The 22,399-nt window shown below is 43.9% G+C and overlaps 1 protein-coding gene across 8 annotated transcripts in view; it reads right to left on the reverse strand.

The window, feature by feature from the left end:
- Positions 1–22,399, reverse strand: part of LOC105499060 (formin homology 2 domain containing 3) — a 497,377-nt gene that overhangs the window by 23,905 nt on the left and 451,073 nt on the right. For 5 of the 8 annotated variants that reach the window (XM_071085772.1, XM_011771492.3, XM_011771474.3 and 2 more), the window contains 6 exons: positions 20,576–20,695; positions 19,284–19,445; positions 16,374–16,564; positions 8,262–8,454; positions 4,402–4,425; positions 2,764–2,938 (listed from right to left, as the gene is read on the reverse strand). In XM_071085772.1, coding sequence (XP_070941873.1) covers positions 2,764–2,938; positions 4,402–4,425; positions 8,262–8,454; positions 16,374–16,564; positions 19,284–19,445; positions 20,576–20,695 — 865 coding nt within the window. The remainder of the gene's footprint in view (positions 1–2,763; positions 2,939–4,401; positions 4,426–8,261; positions 8,455–16,373; positions 16,565–19,283; positions 19,446–20,575; positions 20,696–22,399) is intronic. The other 3 variants (XM_011771498.3, XM_011771497.3, XM_011771490.3) reach the window with 1 other exon arrangement.

A 22,399-nucleotide genomic window follows, 5' to 3' on the forward strand; every position in this document is an offset into this window, starting at 1 on the left:
CTTTCATTTCTGAAAGATAATTTCTCTGAAGACAGACTTCCGTAGTTGAAGTTATTTCTTCTGGCAGTTTAAAGGTATCATTCCTTTTCTTTCTGGCTTCTATAGTTCCTTTTGAAAATTGAGCCATCATTATTACCATTGCTCCATAGGAGGCAATGTATCTTTCTTTTCTGTTTTCAAGATTTTATCTTTATTTATTTATTTTAGCACTTTGTCTACAGTATGGTTCTCCTTGTACTTACTCTTCTTGGATTTGCTAAGTTTCTTAAATATGTTGGTTGATATTTATCATCAGTTTTGGTAAATTCTCAGCCATCTCTTCAAATCTATTCAATCTCTTCAAATATTGCTTCTGATCCATCTTTTTCCAGTATTCCAATTACACATTAGACCATTCAACTGTGTGTCCCTCAGATCTTACATTTTATTCTATTCTTTCCGTTTTTTCACTATGCTTCTGTTTGTACATTTTCTATTAACCTGCCTTTGAATCCATTTTTCCTCTTTTGCTGTGACCAATCTCTATTAAGCCCATCCAATGAGTTTCTTATTTCAGATATTTTATAGTTCTGGAATATCCATTTTATTCTTATTTATAGAGTCCAATTTGCTATTGAAATCATCTATCTTTTAACCCATCTGTCTATGTTTCCTTTTAGTTTTTAACATTTATAATGATCATTTCAAGTCCTTGACTGTAGATTTCAACATCTGAATCACTTATGGGTCTGCTGCTATTATCTAGTTTTCTTCTTGATTTTCAGTCATATTTTCATATTATTCCTCTGGCTTGTAATTTTTACTGTACTGGACTTTGTGTATAGAAGGACACAGAGACTGAAGACAGCGTTATTTTCCTCCAGAGAGTCTTCTCTCTTCTGTTAACAGATACAGAGAGGTACTGAGCTGGGTTTAGGCCAGACAGCAGCTTTAGTTCACAAGCAGTCCACTTCCCACCTCTCTTTTTCTTGAGGCCAAGATCAGTGAGTATCTGTTCAAGGTGCTTACTCTAGCCTATCTTTGTCTCCTCAGTTTAAAGACTGCAGGACATCTCCTTCAACCTTTCTAGCCCAGGATCACCCACTGACCTTCCTCCCTCCAACCCCCATTCCGCAGTGCTGCATTTAGCAAATGTCTCATGAGAAAATCATCTGCATTTTGGCCTCCTCTCAATTTCAATCTCTTATACCAGTTCACACAGCTACTACAAATTCTGCTGGCTTCTCTTTCCCATTTGAGTCACTCCATCACTGTAAGCCCAATCCTCAGCTTGTGCCCAGATTTGGCAAATGCTCACAGAGAGGCAATGTCAGCTCACCTCCAACTCTAGTTTGTCTAGTCCTCTTTCCTTTTACAGTTCTATAATGTTTTTTAAAAGAAGGCTTGATTATTTTTATTTCTAGTTGTTGTAGCAGGTGGGTGACTTGTCGCTCCGTAACACATGACACATGAAAGCAGAAGTCTCCCTTGAGATGGGCATTAATGTGCAGAGAAACTGAACAGCCTCCCATTCTAATCCCTTTCATATGCCAGCAAAGATGACTGCATGTTGTACAAACCCAGCAACATCTTTTCTCTTCATCCTTTCTGGTCAGGAATAGATGTTTCTTTTCCTTTAAAACTGGTACAACCTGTTTATGTTCCGTTACTGAGATCCACCCCCTAAGAAGGCTTCAACTGCACTCCTCTTGCATCCACCAAGGCACAGGGGCTCAAGACTCCGGCCTGATGGCTGGGGTCACCATGGTGCAGGCATTAATGTTCTCCTTCACATCCCCGTTGGCCATGTTTAGCCTAGCATACAAAGCCTGCAAGAGCTGCTGGGCACAGACAGGCTCATAACATGGGATGTCTTAGGCCTTTTTGGGTGCCACAGGGTGTGGAGGTGAATGGAGGTGAATGGAACGGGACAGGCAGAGGAGCGGGCATCCTGAACTGAGGGAGCAGCATGAGAAGAGCAGGGACTCCGGGACATGCAGGGTGCCGAGAAGCGCTGCGGTGACCATGCAGGGTGAAGGAAAGCCAAGCTTGGGAGACAGGACAGGACCTGCCTACAGGAGCCTCCAAGAACAGTGTGAATGGTGTGGGCTTCACCCTGCAGGCAGTGAGGAAACCCAGGAGGGTAAACGGGTTATCAGGCCAGACCAAGGAAACACGAGGAAACATTCACAGATGTCAAATGCATCTTAATCTCTTCTAATGATAAAAACAAATCTGGAAACTCGAATCTGGCCACCATTTTGAAGTTTCAGTTTTTGTCTCTGCCTAAGGATGTAAAATTGGGACCAAGGGAGTAGTGCGGTACGGAGGGGTTGGCAACCTGGTCCTGTGTAGTAGATGTTTTAGGCTCTGTGGGTCCTACAGTGTCTGTCACAGTGGCTCAACTCTACCAAAGTAGCCACAGACACTACACAAATGAGTAAGTATGGCTGTGTCCCAACAAAACTTTATTTCTAGAAGCAGCGGGAAGACTGGAGTTGGCTTGCAGGTCACAGTCTGCCCGCCCCAGCTCTCCCTCGGGAGATCACCCCGGTAAGGATTCCCTCTGTGTGAACTGAGGTACTCTCACGGGAATGTTTGTTTTGGAGATGAAGCTATTGAAGGTGGGTCAGGAAGACGCTAGTGAAGGAATGTGTGTGGTTAGGTTGGCACCGGAGCTGAGGGCCAGTCACAGCCATGGACCACAGCCTGCCATGGAGGCCGGACCCCCCTGGAGTGGCCAACCTGAGAAGACAAGATGAGCCCCACGCAGCCAGGAGTTACCTCGGCTTGCTCGGCTGCGTGTGCGGACGCCCAGCGCGGGGGCGGCGTCCTCCACGGAGGGGGACGAGGTTTGCAGCACAGCCTTCATGTTCTCGTGCTCAGCCGCATCCTCCGCATAGCTCAGACCCTGCGGCTGGCTTGGGGGCGCCGGAGAACTGCCGGAAAACTTGCCGGACTGCAAAACCAAGGGGAAGTTAGCAGGTGAGGGAGACTCCCCAAAAAGACAACTCAAGCTTCTAAAACCCATGGTTGAGGAAAACCTCCTCTCCTCTGTCTTGTTTTGTTTGCGGACACATTCATTACGGCAGTCACTGAAATTGTAAACTAATGACAAAACATCTGTGCCTACAGGAAGATCTAGTATGAGACAGAAAAGCCCCTAGTCCCCAGAAGGACCACCACCCATTCATCCGTTGTAGTGGTCTCTCTCACTCACTCAGATCCCCTCAAAGGGTGGCTGCCAGGAGCGACTGGCATTGGTTCTGGGAAGGTCTAAAGCCAAATGTGTTTCTAACACCAAAGCCCTGATACGAGAATTGAAATGAAGTTAACCAAGCGTATTGGGCTTTATTTTTTTACTTAGTGCCAGAAAGCAGTTCAATTTTCCTTAAGTATCACTTACAATGGTAGAATTACAAAAGTGGGATTTAGTCACAGAATTCTAGCATGTTAAGAGTTGGGAAGAATTCTTCTAGACCTCGTCCCACCTTGCTTTTATGGAAAAGGAAACTGAGGTCCTTCAAGAATACGTGGCTTGCCAGGGACCCCAAAAGAATTAGTGTCAGGGCGCAGAACAGAACAAGACACAGAAATTCATGCTGATTTTCTCTAACCGAACAGAAGGTCAGGACATACATATTTTAAAAGAGGTATGCTGGAATACGATACGTACACAATGCCAAACACCTGGATGAAGAACAAAAAGTCAGATTAACATTTGCAAAGAATAGCTCCACAGATTGCTGGCTTCCTTTGTCACCCAGTGTTTCAGCCATGGCAACAGGGTTGGGGACATATCTGTGGCTTGTAGCATCTACACAGCTCTCTCCTCATTTTCCAGGGCCAATTAGCCCCCTTTGGTCTCTGGTTCTTGCACCTGCATCCAGGGTCTGGTGAGGAGCCCCTGCCATCTACCACTGCATGGACATTGGCCCATGGGAGCCATTAACACGAGCAGAGGAAATGGGCACACATCGGAGGCTGCCTACTGGCTGGGGGCTGAGACTCTAGCCTGGCTCTTGGCCACTGCGCCGCTTCCTCTTTGATTTCAGGCCTCTTCATGTGGTTATTCCGGAATCTAGTTCTCATATTTAAGTTGCCAAAGGAAAATTCTCTTGTCTACTTTTCCAGCAGCAGGGAGAGACCTGCTAAACCTGCCACTTGTGACATGGTTACTGATTAGCCAGGCCTCAGGGACAGCTCAGAAAATGCATTTAACCCTTCAGTCCCTGGCACACGTGGCATGATGAGGGCTCCGTCAGGTGGTTAGTGATCACACAAAAACCAACCAGAAAAATGTCCATGCATTGTTTAAAGCACTGAATGGTGCTGACACTTCATGCTGATTATGTTAGGTTAGACCAGAGCATACATGAGGCGGTCAAATGTGGCATTCTTCATGTTCATAAACAGTCATACCTCAACTTCCTCCTCGTCATCAGTCTACCCGAGAGGACAGGACAGGACAGGACAGGACGGGAAAGACAGAAGGGATTCTTAGAAGGCACAGAAGTCAGCAAAAAGATCATCTCAATGGCACATAAAATTCCAAGTAAATAAATTGTCACCACAACCAGGATACATCCTCTTGAGTTGGGAGCTGCCAGGCCCCACCCTCTTGTCCTCATCTGGACACTCCTTGCGTGAACTCCAAGATCACCCGTGACCAGAGAGACTTACAGGGCTCCAGGTCAATCTTCTGGGGCTGTCCCTGAGGTCAACAGTCAGCTTATTTGGTTCCCTGACCAGCACTGACCTCACTTGCAGCTCTGCATCCTGCTAAGAGTGTCCTGCTCTGTGAACCATATGGCAATACTGGCCACATCCTTATGAACCCATCACTGTCTGACAGTCACCAAGGTCTCTCTAAGTGGACTGGCTTCCATTTGCTTGGCTCTGCCTGTCAGCTGCCGGCCCTCCCATCCCATCCCAAGCGCAGGATTCCTCCCTGCCCAGGCTGCCGGTCTGGGCTACCGCTAGTCCTTCCACACGCAGGCCAGCCAGGACAAGTGGGACAACTGCTCCAGCAGTGTGCTCAGATTACTCTCTCCTCAGGAGCATGAAATTAATTCCTTTTTAACATCTCACCTGTTTCTCATGGTGGCCACCTGAACTGACTCTCCGTACTTTTAATTACTTTAGCACTAAACTGCTCTAAGTTACTTTAAATAAAATATCCCTCTTCTAAAATAAATTGAGAGTGAAAAGTCATGTCAATCTCTTGATCATAAATTAAACACACTTTCAATTTAGGAGTGTCCATGAGGTTACAGGGCCAGGCCAGCAAATCAGATTAAAGTGTTTTGAGAATGAACTACGCTTTTGGAAGTTAAAATGACAAACCACTTCCAGTCCATCACATTCCACACTGCCTCACCCAAATGGCATTGTGACAAGAGACAACAGCCCTGTTCCATTACTCTTTAAAAAAAAATCTTATTTATATAACCTGGGAAGGCTGGCATTTTTCCAGAAATTCACACATGTTCAAGATGCTACATATATAAAATCTTGGCCCTCTCAACATCCCTAAAAGTAATCATCATTCCCTTTCTATAAAAGAGGAAGCTGGGGTTGAGAGAGGTTAAGGGTCTCTCCCAGGATTACTGCTCCCTCCAACATGGGAGGCCTGGGATTGACCAGCCTGGGTTCTCACAGCCCACATCGGGAGTGTGAATGCGGCAGAAAGGCTGTAGTTGCCTCGTGTTGCCTTGTCTGTGTCACCATTTGCTCTTGGGACAACTTTGTACACAGGATGAGGAATTACTTGCTCACTGATTGAGCAAGTAATTACTTGCTCACTTGCCTGGCCTGGCAAGACCCCTGGATGATGAGAAAGGAAGCCTTCTGAATACCCAGAAACAGGGAGAGAAGAAGAGAGGTAGGTACTCAGGAGCTGGTGCTTGAGGGCTGCAGATTTTACCCTCAGACCTCTCATCTCTAAATGCTACCACTTGCATCCTCGTTTTATTCACCATGTACATTCAACGTGATTTACTACAAACAGTTTTCTTTAAAATCTCTTCTAGCTCCAACTTTCAGGGAGTCTGTGATTCTAAGTCTATAGTCTGGCTTTGTTTTCAGTGGTGTAAGTTGTGTATATGCCATTTTTAACCAGGTTATGATGTCCTTGGGATATAAGCTTTTCTTTATACTCATATCTTCCTTGGTTTCCCAGGCACTGCTGGGTGCACAATGAGCCCTTAATAATTGAGTTGCAAAAACCCGAGGCTGTACACTTTTCCTTAACGGACAATATCCTAATCTTCCAGCAGAGGGCAATCTTTCTACATGAATGATGCCACTTTGGCCATTAAAAACATGGACCAGGCTGGGAATGATTCCTGATGGAAGCCTGTCCTGTCCAGATTTTAATGGGAATTTAGATATTTTTCAATCAAACTCTAGAAACATTCACCTCTGTTTATGATTGGGAGAGCCAAATGTTTTCAGAGACAGAATTTAAAAATTAGTGGGATCTGTAAAAAATCTCAAGAATTTAGCAAGAAATTTTGATATATCCACATAACTATAAGCATATTCGGCTTGTATTTTTCACCCTCCAATGTGTCTCATAGCCACAAAAATAAGCAATCCCTGTTTTTAAACTTTAAAAAATAATACTATGAATAAAATGTGGGCTACAGTTTGCCCTAGTCGATCCAACATGCTTCCCGGGTTGCTGTCCTCCAAGAGGCTAAGGATCCTACTGAACTGAGATTTCAGGAGAGGAGACAGAAGACTCTTGGCTGATGGTACTGGAATTCAGAACTGCTTGGGTCGGGGGTAGAGCTGTAGAAAGGGCTCCTTCTGCAGAAAAATGACCTGAGCACTTCCTAAAGGTCTAGAAAATTCCAAGAAAACAAGGAGCTTACGTAAGAGAAATGATTATCCCATGGTTCTTAAAATAACAACAAAATTGGTAAGTTAATGCATCTGGCCTTCCATGTAAGTCAGACCCTCAGGAATGTGGACTTCCAGAGAGCAGTAACCAAGTGCCCTCTGCTTGGCTGACTACATACACACATGTCTGTGCACATAGGGCGGCCTCAGTGAGGTCTTCCTAATTGGTTGTCTTCCTCCCCCCAAAAAATCTGCCTGACTAGGGTTCAGTTGAAGTGTGTAATTGCCCAGATGATGGCACGCCCTGTGGCTTAATCCTTTCCTCATTCCATTCCCTCTATTGCCAGAAGTCCATGTGCTACTCAAATGCATGCACAGATGGGAGAAATCCATGGGCATCAATCCAAACCATGAAAAAAAAATCACACTCTAGAGTCCTTCAACAAGTTCCAAATATGACCTGTCAATATCAAAAAGATGACATTATCGTTGAGTCTGTTCAAGAAAGAATAAATAGTGACTAAAGGAGGATTCCCAGAAAATTTCAGCCTTTTGCCTGGAACTGACCTTACAGTAATGGATGAGGTAAGTGAGATACTAGCCTGATTTTTATGCTTTGTAAAGGCAGATTAAGAACAAGGAACCTGCGCTATGTATCTCCGTTGGTCTCTGGCATCTTCATGTATCCCTTCACACTCCACTTTACTGAGCATCTGTCATCTGAATATGCACTGCCCCCCAAGACCTGGGTGGGCTTGGGGCTGAGACGGGAGAGATGGGGAAAGAGCCCAAGAGCAGAGGAGACATGTAAGTGTGCAGGGGCTCCCCAGGGTGCTACAGGGAAACTCCTACTGGATTCGCTGTCCTCTGGGATCTCTTTCCACCCTGATGTCCCATGATTCAAGGGACTGGCGAGAGCCCATTAGATTATATCTTTGAGCAATCACATCAATTTATTCAGATGCCCAAAATGGGTGGTCCAGGTGTCAACTGATTGGTTACATAGCACCGTTATGATGATTAAAATCATGACTCAATTCCCCAATCAGTACATTTGTCTTTCTATGATAAGTGCCATTATCTTTTATATTTTTCTTGTCTTCATCTAACTTTACCCACATCACAGAGGTAAAAATAGACCCAACATTTAATGTCATCAGCAACATCAACATGCAACACATCAAAATGGGTTCCATGTTCCTATTCTAGCCTCACGTTCTGAACTTTACATCTCCTAGGTCCTTTTTTGTTATATAGCAGATTTTCACAGAAATGGTGGAGGAGTACTTTAAGAGCACCTTTTCAAAGAAAGAATATTTTTTTAATACTAAAAAAAAAAAAAAAAAAAAAGCATAGCTTTTAACTGTGGGGAGAATTCCTGATTGATCTTACTTTGAAAACGAATGACATAAGGAGAGAGACTGTGTGAAACTCACATCAGTGATCATCTTCCCTCTGGTCTTATTTCTTTCTCTGTGGTTGGCCCGTTTCTGTTTCTGCTGCAAAACCCTTTCCCTGGTTGTGCGATACTCCAGTGCAAATTCACTAATGATCCTGCAGAATTTGTTTATGTTCACTTCCCGAATTGCGTAAGGTGGATGGCCCATAAAGAGTAAAAAGGAGTGGAATCTGCAAGGAAAAAACAGTAATGGCAAGGACTTCAGTTTTCAGAAACCAAAATTACTTGTCTAAAATGTCTCAGTAAGAAACCAATGTCAGAACTTAAAATAAATACTGCTACTAATACTACTACTACTAATAATAAAGAAACCAACAAGCCACACTCTCAGTAAGAAGACACTGTCCTTCATTCCTGGGGCTTTGAATTTTAAGAGTCTTCTCAAATGAAAATGCAAACAGAAGTTCAACTCACCTTCCCAGTGATGGAGGTTATATCTAGGTGGTAGGACTTCAACAGATTACTTTTTCATTTTGCATACCTGTGTTTTAACATTTTTCTAAAATGGATATATGTAAAACTTTTGTAAGAAAAATGTTAAAGTGGTATTTTAGAAAAATATTGCACCATTTCTAGATTATATGAGAATTGAATAGGAATAAAGAAATGTTGCTTAGAAATTCTTTTAATGAACACTTAAAACTGACGTGAACTTATGAATAACATGTTAATCCACAGTTTGTAAATAGATGCTGCTTTCTGAGTAAATACTTTTAAACATTTATTGCGATATTACATATAATCTTAATTTAATTAGGAAACACCAAAGAAGCAGAAAATAAATTTATTTTACCTACTTAATTTGTAAACAAAAATGATTAGACATTGTTTTAAAATGTTGTAAAAGAAATTACATGAGCAAATAAGTACCCAATTTTTAGTTATTAGGAAATGAGAAGGAACACAGTAGGAGACAGAGGGAAAGCTTTCTGTGGAGCAAACAATATTATGTAAATGATAAAACCATTTATAGACAAAAAATGTTGATCACTCTAATTTGTACAGTTTGAATATGGATTTTTTAAAATAAGGGACACTGGCTTACTCTTTTTGAGAATAATGAAGTAAACATATAACTTATATTTAAAGTAAAGGGCCTAAAAAATGATAGCCAAAACTACATAACTCTTAGAAGAAAACAAAGTAGAAATCTTTATGACTTTGGATTAATGTTTTTAGATATGACAACCAAAGCATAAATGACCAAAGTAGATAAACTGGACTTCATTAAACTTAAAAACCTTTGTGTTTCAAAGGATATTATCAAGACTAAAAAGACAATCTAAAAGATAGGAGAAAATATTTGCAAGTCATGTGTCTAATAAGGGACTTGTGTCAGAATATATAAAGGAATCTTACAACGCAACACTAAAAAGACAAATAAAAAATGGACAAAGGATTTGAATAGACATTTCTCCTAAAAAGATACGCACACAGCCAAGAGATACACGAAAAGCTTCTCAACATCACTAAGGAATGTACATCAGAACCACAAGGAGACACCACATACACCCACCAGGATGGCTGTAATAAAAGAGACAGGCTAGAACAAATGTTAGTGAGGATGTGGAAAAACTGGACCCTTTCCACAGTGCTGGCAGGAACATAAAATGGTTTAGCAGCCATAGAAAATGATCTGGCAGTTCTTCAAAAAGATAAACAGAGTTATTATATGACTTAGCAATTTTTCTCCTTTGCATAAAAAGAAATGAAAATATGTGTACACACAAAACTTTCTCCATGAAAGTTCATAGGAGCATTATGCATTATAGCTGAAAGTAGAAACAACCCAAATGTCCATGGACAGATAAACTAAATATAGCATTGGATGGATATAATGGATATAATGCATGGATAAACTAAATATAGCATTTCCAAATAAGGCCGTGGATGACTGGTCCCATCACCTCTCTGACTTCATCTCTTGTGACTCCAGCTACACTGGACTCCTAGTTATTCCCTGAAAAAACCCACCTCAGGGCCCCAGACACCATGTGTAGTGTGCAGGAGCCCTAGAGGGACACAGAGGTCAAGGAGCTGAAAGCCTGCAGGGCCTGTGGGGAGGGGTGAGGAGGCCACTCCACAGGGTAGGACCATAGGTCTGACAAGGTATCCAGTACCAGCTGTTCCCCATGCCTAGAACGTTTTCCCCACTGACAGCTGCATGGATGGCTCTCACTCATCCCACAGGTCTCTGCCCAAAATACCACCTCCTCCGAGAAGCCTTCCCCGACCACCCTGCGTCAGGTCACTACCTAACCATTTATACTCTTATTTTTTCTTCCTGGCTCTTAATACCACTTGACATTATATATTAGATATATGATATGATATTAGGGTTGGATAGTACAATATAACAACTATTCAAGATCTGTATGCAGGAAGATTTGAGGGGAGAATCCATCAGCCCACAGCTAGTTAACCACTTCACCTCATTCTAATATATTAATGTTCTGGGTCCTACTTTATACATAAATGCAACCCAAGATTCTTTATCCTACACTTTCTAGAGCATTGTTTTTAGATGCACAGGGGATCCAAACTTAACATATAAATTGGAAATGTTATTTAAGCATGTATTTTACAAACAAGGAGAGTAACAACAAACAAGTAAAGGTCTGAAAAAGATCCAGATACACATTTGAAAAGAGAGAGATTATAGTATTCCTTCAGAAGAACAAAAAGGATATGACTTTGAGGCCGTAAAACTTTTAAGGAATTTTTTGTAACTTTTAGAATACATGATATGAAGATCGTATGGTTATGGGCAGGCTGGCCCCCCAACCAGTACTCCAAAGCACAAGTCAAACATCTTTGATCTGTTCCATCATCTGCCTCTTACTCAAGCCTGCCACTGAGTAGTGTGTCTGGCCCAGAATGGGGAGGGGTGGACTTTGGGCAATGGCACACCAGTCTTGGTGTTTACTTGTCTTCTGCCTGTCTTTCCCCCTTGAATGGCCGTCCATTGCTGTAGTTTGCTAGGCCTCCCAGGAAGGCTTTTGATGTGATTTGACTGTGTCTCCACCCAAATCTCATCTTAAATTGCAGTTCCCCTAATTCCCATGTATCGTTTAGGGACCAGGTAGAGATAATTGAATCATAGGGGCAGTATCCCCCATCCTGTTCTTGTGATAGTGAGTTCTCACAAAATCTGATGGTTTTATAAGGGCTTTCCCGCTTTGCTCGGCACTTCTCCTTGCTGCCGTTATGTGAAGAAGGACGTGTTTGGTTCCCCTTCCACCGTGACTGTAAGTTTCCTGAGGCCTCCCCAGCGGTGCAGAACTGTGGATCAATTAACCCTCTTTCCTTTATAAATTACCCAGTCTCAGATATGTCTTTATTAGCAGCATGAGAATGGACTAATAACAGTTTTCTTCTCCTCCTCTCCCCTGGTCCCTCTCTGTGCCTTTCACAGTGCACCTGTAGCCTAATGGATCTACAGGAGTGAGTGGGTGGGTCTGCACATCCAGAGAGTACAAAAGGATAAAAGGAAAGGTTAATATGCATGTTTAAGAATTAAAGACAAAATCCACATGATTATCTCAATAGACACAGAAAAGACTTTCAACAAAATTCAACACCCTTCATGTTAAAAACACTCAATAAACTAGGTATTAAAGGAATATACCTCAAAATATAATAATAAGAGCCATCTATGACAAATCCACAGCCAGTATCATACTGAGTGGGCAAAAGCCGGAAGCGTTCCTCTTGAAAACCAGCACAAGACACGGATGCCCTCTCTCACCACTTATATTCAACATAATGTTAGAAGTTCTGGTCAGGGCAGTCCAGCAAGAGAAATAAAGGGCATTCAAATAGGATGAGAGAAAGTCAAACTATCTTTGCTTGCAAATGACATGATTCTATATCCAGAAAACTCCATCATCTCAGCCCAAAAGCTCCTTCAGCTGATAACTTCAGCAAAGTTCCAGATACAAAATCAATGTACAAAAATCACTAGCTTTCGTATACACCAACAACAGTCAAGCTGAGAGCCAAATCGGAAAGCCAATCTCATTCACAATTGCCACGAAAAGAATAAAATACCTAGGAATACAGCTAACCAGGGAAGTGAAAGATCTCTACAATGAGAATTACAAAACGCTGCTCAAAGAAATCAGAGATGACACAAACAAATGGAAAATATCCCATGCTCATGAACTGGAAGAACCAATATCGTTAAAATGGCCATACTGCCCAAAGCAGTTTACAGATTCAATGCTATTCCTATCAAACTACCAAAGACATTCTTCACAAAACTAGAAAAAAACTTTTAAAATTCATATGGGACAAAAAAAGAGCCTGGATTACCAAGGCAATCCTAAGCAAAAAGAACAAAGCTGGAGGCATCACACTACCCAACTTTATAAGACAGGGCTACAGTAATTGCAACAGCTTGGTACTAGTACAAAAACAGACCCATATACCAATGGAACAGAATAGAAAGCCAGAAATAAGGTTGCACACCTATGACTACCTGATCTTTGACAAAGCTGACAAAACAAGCAATGGGGAAAAGACTCTCTATTCAACAGATGGTGCTGGGATAACTGGCGAGTCAAATGCTGAAGATTGGACCCCTTCCTTACACTACATACAAAAGTCATCTCTAGATGGATTAAAGACTTAAATGTAAAACTCAAAACTATAAAAACCCTAGAAGATAACCTAGGCAATACCATCCTGGACATAGGAACAGGCTGACAAAGATACCAAAAGCAATCACAACAAAAGCAAAATTGACTAATGGGATCTAATTAAATTTAAGAGGTTCTGCACAGCAAAGGAAACTATCAACAGAGTAAACAGACAACCTATAGAGTGGGTGAAAATTTTTGCACACTATGCAGCTGACAAAGGTCTAATGTCAAGCATCTTCAAGGAACTTAAACAAATGTACAAGAGAAAAATGAACCACCCCACTAAAAGTGGGCAAAGGACATGAACAGACACTTTTTTTTTTTTTTTTTTGAGATGGAGTATCACTGTCACCCAGACTGGAATGCAGTGGCACCATCTCGGCTCACTGCAAGCTCTGCCTCCCGGGTTCACGCCATTCTCCTGTCTCAGCCTCCGGAATAGCTGGGACTACAGGTGCCCGCCATCACGCCCGGCTAATTTTTTGTATTTTTAGTACAGACGGGGTTTCACCATGTTAGCCAGGATGATCTCGATCTCCTGACCTCGTGATCCGCCCGCCTCGGCCCCCCAAAGTGCTGGGATTACAGGCTTGAGCCACCGCGCCCAGCCCTGAACTGACACTTTTTAAAAGAAGACATACATATGACCAACAAGAATACAAAAAAAAAAAGCTCAACATCACTGATCACTAGAGAAATGCAAATCTAAACCACAATGATACACCATCTCACATCAGTCAAAATGGTTACTAAAACGTCAAAAAATAACAGATGTTGGTGAGGTTGTGGGAAAAAAGGAACACTTACACACCGTTGGAGTAAATTAATTCAACCATTGTGGAAAGCAGTATGGTGATTCTTCAAAGAGCTAAAAGCAGAACTTCCATTCGACCCAGCAATCCCATTACTGGGTATATGCCCAGAGGAATATAAATTATTCTACCAGAAAGACACATGCACACGAATGTTCATTGTAGCACTAATCACAATAGCAAAGACATGAAATCAACCTCAATGCCCATCAATAACAGATTGGATAAAGAAAATGTGGTACATATGCACCATGAAACACTATACATCCATAAGAAAGAACGAGATCATGTCTTTTGTGAGAACATGGATGGAGCTGGAGGCCATTATCCTTAGCAAACCAACACAGGAACAGAAAACCAAATATCGCATGCTCTCATTTATAAATAGGAGCTAAATTATAAGAACTTATGGACACGAAGAAGGAAACAACAGACATGGGGTCTACATGAGGGTGGAGGGTGGGAGGAGGGAGAAGAGCAGAAAAGATAACTATTGGATACTGGCCTTAATACCTGGGTGATGAAATAAACTGTACAACAACCCCCCATGACACGAGTTTACCTATGTAACAAACCTAACATGTATCCCTGAATCTAAAATAAAAGTTAAAACAAATGCAGGTTTGAACATCCAAAACAAAATTTTCTTAGCCAGGAAACAGTTTTGAAAACTAGGTTTTACCTAAAGAGACAGCTTTTTGAAACTTTTTTATCTGAAGTCAAAATATAAGTATTTAGGCTCATTTGCATGACTAAGATGATCCCACTGGTTACCAGCTATAAGGCCCTGAACTAGGGTTCTTCTCCTTTCTGTGCCTCAGTTTCTCAATGTGTTAAGTTAAAAAAAAAATCACAGCTGTCCTCAGCTATGATCCTGAGGACTGTTGGTGGGAGAGGGAGGGAAAAACAAGGCACAGTCCTTGGGGCTCTCAGTCCTCCATCTCAATTTCAACAAGAGTCCTGCTTTAATCAGTTCTACATGCAGGGCTCCAGCTAAAGACTTCATTTGAACCCAGGGTGCTACGGTTTAGATAGTTTGGATTGGCCACTTCCTGGTACCACTTCCCTTTAGTCACGCCCCTTTTACTACCCACACCAAAACCACAGTGAACTTCTGGCTCCTCCTGGTCATCCACAATGGGATGTAGACAGGTGAGGCGGGAGCAGCCATCATCTGGGTGACCAGCTTACCAAGGAGAATGGGACAAAGAGAGCAAACACTTTATAGCTTAAGAAATAGACATACCACCAAACTGAGTTTTTAATCTGTCTGGGACAAAATGGTTAATGTAACCAAGCTCAATAGCTTTATAAAATGCTCAAAAAATTACTCCAACTTCATGACATTCCAAATAATAGTTAGTGTTCTCTCTCTCTCTCTCTCCCTCTCTCTGTGTGTGTGTGTGTGTGTGTGTGTGTGTGTGTGTGTGTTTTAAATGCATAATACAAAGCACAGAGGGCCAAACCAGCTCACACTCCCTGCCTCTTTGATTTCAGTAAGAAATCTGACAAAATCTCTTGAAAGTTCCCTTGAGGAAGGAAGGACAGCCAGAAGGTCTAGATAGAGTACAGTCAGGGAGATTTATAGTTGAACAATTAAATTCCAAACGAACTGATTAACAGATAGTTGTCAACCTGGAGGGAAGATTCTGCTCCTTATTTTTGTCCTGTCCAACATTTAAAAACTACTTGCCATTTTCTCAGTGGTCTGGATGAAGACCCTGGGAGCATGATTATCAAAGCAGAAACTGACACAAGCTGGGAGAGGGTTCACGTGCAGATAAAAGTATCAGGTTTTTAAAAAGTTCTGTATAGGCTTAAGAAAGGTGAAAGAAGGAGATGAGGAAAGAAGGGAAAGGCAGGGAGGGAGGGAGGAAGGAAGAATGGGTGAGGGTCCCTCAATTGTATTCTGTGACAAAGCAAAGGAGAAGAGAGTGGTAGCCATGGTAGGAAAGGCCCTGGCCTGGGAAATTAGAAGATCCAGGTTCTAGTCTTCGGGCTGCCACTGCTTTCTGGTGGCACAGCCCTGGACAGCCATGGGTAGTTCCAGACCCCATTCTCCTTGTGGGAAAAACAAGGTCGGACACCTCACTGCTGTGTCTCCAGGGTCTTCTGGGATCCTGTGACTCTGAGGAGGGCTGGTCTAGAGGACAGTGCTGTGATGGAGTCTGGACCTCACTCAGGTAGGCTGTGGCATAGAGCAGCTGTTGGAGGATCCATTACTGGAGGGTCCTCTGAAGGCCAGCTGCAGATCAGGTAAAAGAGGAACTTTTCTAACAAAGAGAGTTGCCTTGAAAGGGAGTGTCCTCTCTGTAGGTGAAATTCTTCCAGCAGACCCAGAGATGCAGGGTTCAATTTGTTAGGAATCTTACAGATGCAGTTCTTGATAGGTAGGATTTTTGGATCAAATTATTTCTGAGATTCCTTCCAACTTTGAGATTTGATGGCATTATATTATTGTGTAAGAAAAATTAATTAGCCATGAAACTGTTAAACATCCGTATCATCAGTGTACTTGCTATGTACCAAGAATGTGCAAAAATCTGTAAATTTAACCATCAGCTCTTAATTTGCAGCACAAATTTTTCAATATGCCACTGTACTGATTTTCTATAAGTTCCTCAATCCACTTACCTGTTGATTATCCTTCTATGGACAATCTTTAAAATTATAATTCGCTCTGCACAGTCTTTCAGGAACTCTGACATCCGTTGTTTTAAAACCGGTTTCATTTCATGTTTTGCAATTGCCTTGAGGTGATCCCATGAAGCCTTGCATCTTCTCTCCATCTGACATAAATTATCCTGAAGTTGATCAAAGTCAACCTGAAAATCAGAGCGAGAACATTGCAAACACACTGAAACCGCCAGACACCAACCTGAATTGGGAGACCAAACTGCCTCTGGGGAGAAACAAACATCAAAACCAAATTCACATCTTGAAATACAAACATATTTACAGGCTAAAAATTATTCACATGTGTATTTGTCATTATCTTGACATCACATTATTTAGTGATAAAACTGTTCTCCAAATGAACTCAATACATGTGTCACCTTTTTTGGCCATATTTGGAAATAAATCTTTGGGAACTATAAATTAAAACATGATATCAAGGAACCCTAGTACAAGATGAACTAAGATGTCTCATAAATTTTTTTCAGAGCACTCTTATTCTTCAGCGATAATACTTCTCTGCAAGTTGAGAAATGCACCCTAGTCCGACGAGGATGGCTATGCTATGCTGGGGACCAACTAATGGGCAACCACCTCTCTTCGTGATGATCTCCTTTATAGTGTGAGTGACAAGTTGTTTTATTCACCTACCCACTCACTCATTCCACCAACACTCACGGAGAAACTACACCAGTCTCTAAGCCAGGCACTGAACATAAACACAAATGCTGAATGAGACAACTTCCTGTTCTCAAGGAGGCTGACTGTACACACAGGCGGTTCCCAAACTCTGAAGGACACATAGCCCCCACCAGGCCCGTGTGTGTGCCTGTGTGTGGGTGTGAGGGTTGCCAGCAGATGCACCTCACACATGCAAGGGACAGATGTGACAGAGCGCTGGCTGTGAATTCAGGGACGTGCAGACAGGCTGGATTGCCTGAAGGAGGCTGAGATGAGGTTTTCTAAGGTGATGATTTTATAGAATTTCCAGACTAAAAATTACATAAATCAGAGAGATTTTTAGTCATGAAAAAATACATCAGAGGACCACATTTAATAGAGGGATGGGGAAAGAAATTGAGAAGGACGAGAGCGGAGGAAGAAATAGATAAATAAATGGGTGAGCTGACAGGAGGGGACTGAGGTGGATGGAAAGTAGCTAAGATGGGAAAGGCTGTGTCCAGCAAGCAAAAGCCAGAGCAGCAGGAGGTGCGCGGGGGTAAGCAGGAGGTGCGCGGAGGGTGCGGGGGTGAGGGATGAATGGGAGGTGCGCGGAAGGTGTGGCTGGGGGTGTTGAGCGGGAGGTGCAAGGAGGGTGCGGGTACGGGAATGAGTGCGAGGTACGCGGAGGGTGTGGCGGGGGGCTGAGCGGAAGGTGCATGGAGGTGAGCAGTGCGCGGAGGTAAGGAGCCACTGACAGAGGCAATGCGCAGGGCCTGCTGAAGCCCACAGGGGACTTGCTGGAGTGACCTCAGACCTCCAGGCCCATCCTTAGAAAGACAATGTAGGGGAAAGAGTCCGCAAAGATGGATTTTGTGAGAGGATCTGTGGCACCAACAGGATGAAGACACTCAGTGTCGTGTCTGGTGTGAAGCAGGGAGGCGTGCAAGACACCGTATGTACCTGACTTCCTGATGCTATTGCATCAAAAAGAGAAGGCGAGTTTAGGCAGAGCCCATGGGATTCAAGTATGCAGGGTTTCATGGCACTTTGAGGAAAATGATTTGTCTGAAACCAAAGGAATCCTGAGTCCAGATAGGAAAGGCTTCGCTTTCTCATGATACAATGAGGCTTAGAAAAAAATTCTGATAGGCCAGTTCAGGGTCCCCTGCTCGGTGCACCTGGCAGAGGCCAGCCTGCAGCTCTGGAGGTAGGTGGAAGAGGCTCTCGGCCACCAGGTCCCCACAAGCCAGGGCTGTGGCAGAAGGCAGACAGAGAGGAAGGGCCCCTTGAAGCAGGCCTCAGCAGCCAACCCACATCCTTCCCCACCTTTGCCCACCACTCTCTCTCTTCCTCTCATGCTGGATTCCAACACACCCCAGTACTGCCGGCTCTCATGCTCCAGCCAGGGGTGTTTCTAGAAGGTTCCTTCACACTGGCCTGGTTGCTGTACCCTATTTAAGGGTGTCTTTCACCCCTGCCCCCTACCCTAGTGAGTTTCCTGTGCTCCTAAGACCTTCACATCTCCCAGTTCTGGTGTGTTTGGGATCCCTCCAGGGGTTGGTCAGCCTCAGGGACCCCCTGCACTAGAGGCAGCCAGGTGTCCACATACTGCGACTGTCTCTTTTCTAATGAAGCATAAGCTCATGAAGATATTAACTCTGCATTTGCTTTAAGAGCTTACAGCTGAGGGCCAAGGCCATATACTGTTTACAGCCCTATAAAAATGTTCTCTTTGGGTAAGATCATAGGGACTGCTGATCTCTGGTGAGCAGGGGCCGGAAGGGCCCTGTTTTCTGGCTCCACACCTCACTGCAATGTCCTATGGACATCTCAGGAAGAGCCAAATTGCATCTTTTTTAACATGGTTGCCCACCTAAGACAAGCTGTGCTGTTTCAGTGTTCTGGAGAATCCACCCTGGTGAGTAACAGTGCTCAACAGTGGACACAGGCTTTAGGAATGGGATGGCAGGCTTGCCTTGCATACCTCAGTAGGAAAGAATCTGACTGAGAACCAGAGATAGGAAAAATATCTTAAAATTCATTAGAAATGCCACAAAACAAATCATATTCACAAACTCTAGAGCAGAGAATGCAGGCGGCACTTGGGCATTTTACTTAATAGGGCACGTGTTCCCCGAGGATGACAGATAAAGACCCCGTGGCTGTGGCGAGACCAGCCCCACTCCTCGGCATCCGCAGACCTACCTTGGCTGACCTGGTGATGGCCCCGATCTCCGAGTACAGATCGGAGCTGTCTGGGAAGTTTTCCACCACCATGGTGCACACGTGGTGGAGAAGCGACTGCTTGTGCACTGTGTCTTTGACTTCTGGAACCTTCTCGAGGTAGCTTAACTCAAACGCTTTGGCCTGTTTTGCAAACATCAATATACAAGACAAGTTTCACGCAGGCTCTTAGAGAACAGCACAGATGGTTAGAATCAATTCCCAGCTGCAGTCGCCCCAACATTCAGTTTCTCTGTGACTGAAGCTCCTGGGGCCACATGCTCCATGAACCAGGGCTGATCACATGTGGGCCAGCCACACTGAGAATGAGGGAGCCTCTAGCCCTTTCCCACCACAGCCATGAGCCATGTCCCAGGGCTCACCCCTAAATCAGGGTGCTGTGGGACTAGGCTCTTACATCTGTTTATCTACTTCCTCCTCCCTTTGCGTGCTGTCACCTACTTCCTGGCCAAAGCTGGGTCAATTTTAAAAAGTTGCTTTTCTTAATAGCTAATGCATGTTGGGCTTAATACCTAGGTGATGGGTTGATAGGTACAGCAAACTACCAGGGCACACATTTACCAGTGTAACAAACCTGCACCTCCTGCAAATGTACCCCGGAACTTAAAAATATTTTTTTAAAGTTGTTTTTCTTTAAGCATCAAAATGCATATAAGCATGAATATTTGAGTGATAAGCTCAGGAAAAAAAATGGGGCAGAAGAGTTTTCCAATGTCAAATTTGAGAGTAGTTACACTTCATAAAGAATCATGTGTGTGTTTTCTGTTTTCTTATTTGTAGCAAGACACTGGTTGAAATCTTGAGATGGAATCTTGCTCTGTCACCCAGGCTGGAGTGCAGTGGCAAGATCTCAGTTCACTGCAACCTCCACTTTCCAGGTTCAAGCGATTCTCCTGCCTCAGCATCCTGAGTAGCCTGGACTACAGTCACGTGCCGCCATGCCTGGCTAATTTTTTTGTATTTTTAGTAGAGACAGGGTTTCACCGTGTCAGTCAGGATGGTCTCGATCTCCTGACCTCGTGATCTCAGCCTCACAAAGTGCTGAGATTACAGGCGTGAGCCACTGCACCCAGCCCAGGCCCTGGTATCTTAAGAACAAAATTCCTTCTAGATTTTCAGCAAGAAGACACAAAAGTCATTTGTTCTACTGTGCTTTGGGGGACCTGAGGTACAACCTTCATCAGCAATTGCTGGGCAGGGATTTTGTGGCAAGGGGGGCGGGGGCTGCAGGATGAGGGATGGGGATGACTTACATTAGTTCCATTTAGAAAGTTTCCAATGGCTAAGAGAGTAGACAGGATAAAGCCCAAGGTTTTATTGTTCTCCAACTGGTCTATTCCTTCCTTCAGGTCCAGGAGTGGTTCTGCTACTTCCTTTCAGTTAAAAAAAAATTAGACGATAAAAAATGTACAATTTGGCTTTACTTTGTTCTTTTGACTTTCTGTATAAGGGAACATGTGGTGCTCTCCCCAGCACGAGGCAATCCCCCACGATGGGCATTGTTCCGAGGTATGGAAACGTGTGGCAGGGAGAGCCTCTACTCCCCAGACCCTGCAGTGGAGACCAAAAGGACCTTGTGCTGGGGTGACAAGGGTTCTGGACTCTCCATTCCTGCCTCAGGGAATGCCCTCCTCTTACTCTCCTTCCTGGCTGTGGCTGACTTCTGGGAAACTCTTGCTTCCCATCTTCCTTCAGCTTCTAGACCACAGTCGTCTTCTTTGCTTTTTCTCGTTCCAGGCAGATTGGCAATGAAAGTTGTGGCCTCCATGTCCCTGAACTGCACCAGGCCTCCTCCTCCCTTCAAGGCACTCCATGGCTAGCCACCTCTCAGCCTGGGCTGCTCACTAGAAGGCTACTGCCCTCACTACCCCACTGCCTTCATGATCCCCCTCCCTCAGACCTCCAGCCCACCCTGTAACCTCATGGCCTCCATCTCCCCTACCCTCTCTGCTGCTGTTCTGTGGCCCCCACTCCTTTGTCTTGACTGAGGCTCTCCCCCAGACTATATCCCAAAGCCAGGAGATCCAGCTTCAGTTTCTCCAGCCCAAGTCCTGCCAGGCTGACCCAGTGATCTGTTTTCTCCATGATGTTACCTCCCTTAGCTAAAGAAAGTCACCTGAGCACGCTGGCTGGTCTTGTGACCCAGTCATAGCAGTCACCTCAGCAATCCTAGGTGTCTTTCTCTCTGCTTGACTTCCTGATGAATTCAAATACTGTAGTTCCCTCCTGAAGTCCCCCAAACCCACCACCACCTATCTGGCCCTCAGTATAGGACCTTGCTCTTTCCTTTGCCAGAAGATGGAGACCACATAGCCTCTCCACTTGGCTTTATTTTTTTAGAGATGGGGGTCTCACTCTGTTGCCCAGGCTGGAGTACAGTAAGGCAATTATAGCCCACTACAGCCTTGAACTCCTGGCCCCAAGTGATCCTCCTGCCACAGCCTCCTGAGTAGCTGGGACTACAAGTGCATGCCACCACACCTGGCTAAGTTTTTAAAATTTTTGTAGAGACAGGGTCTCACTATGATGCTCAGGTTGGTCTTGAACTCCTGACTTAAAGTCACCCTCTTCCCTCAGCCTCCCAAAGTGCTGGGATTACAGGTGTAAGCCACTGCACCTGGCCCACTTGGCCTATAGAATCTCTTCTGGGGACTTCCTCTCAACTAAGATCCCACACAGTTCACTTTCCATCTCTCCCTTTTCTTCTCCACTGGCTCCTTCTGTTCAGCCTGCATCAAACTCCCACTGCCCTATTCCAGAGAGGATGCCCATGTCCTCTGCTTTCTACTCAGGAGGAGCCTCCTCAAGCTTTCTCCATTAAGTCCCCTTTCCTTCTATTCTCCCCCCAAACTCTTGCAATAGGCATCATCTTCAACTTTCTACCAGGGATACTCTCTCAAAGGGACCCAAAGACCTGCTAATTGCCATAGTCACTGGCAGTTTAGGCGATTATCATCAGGTGGAAGGATTATAGGAAATTTATTGTGCTTTTCTGTATTTTCCACATTTTCTATAATGAGAATATAGGACCTGAAAAAAAATTTAACTGTTTTGCTTTGTAATCAATCACCTGGTGC

Source organism: Macaca nemestrina, chromosome 19, assembly GCF_043159975.1.
Source record: "Macaca nemestrina isolate mMacNem1 chromosome 19, mMacNem.hap1, whole genome shotgun sequence".
Taxonomy (NCBI): domain Eukaryota; kingdom Metazoa; phylum Chordata; class Mammalia; order Primates; family Cercopithecidae; genus Macaca; species Macaca nemestrina.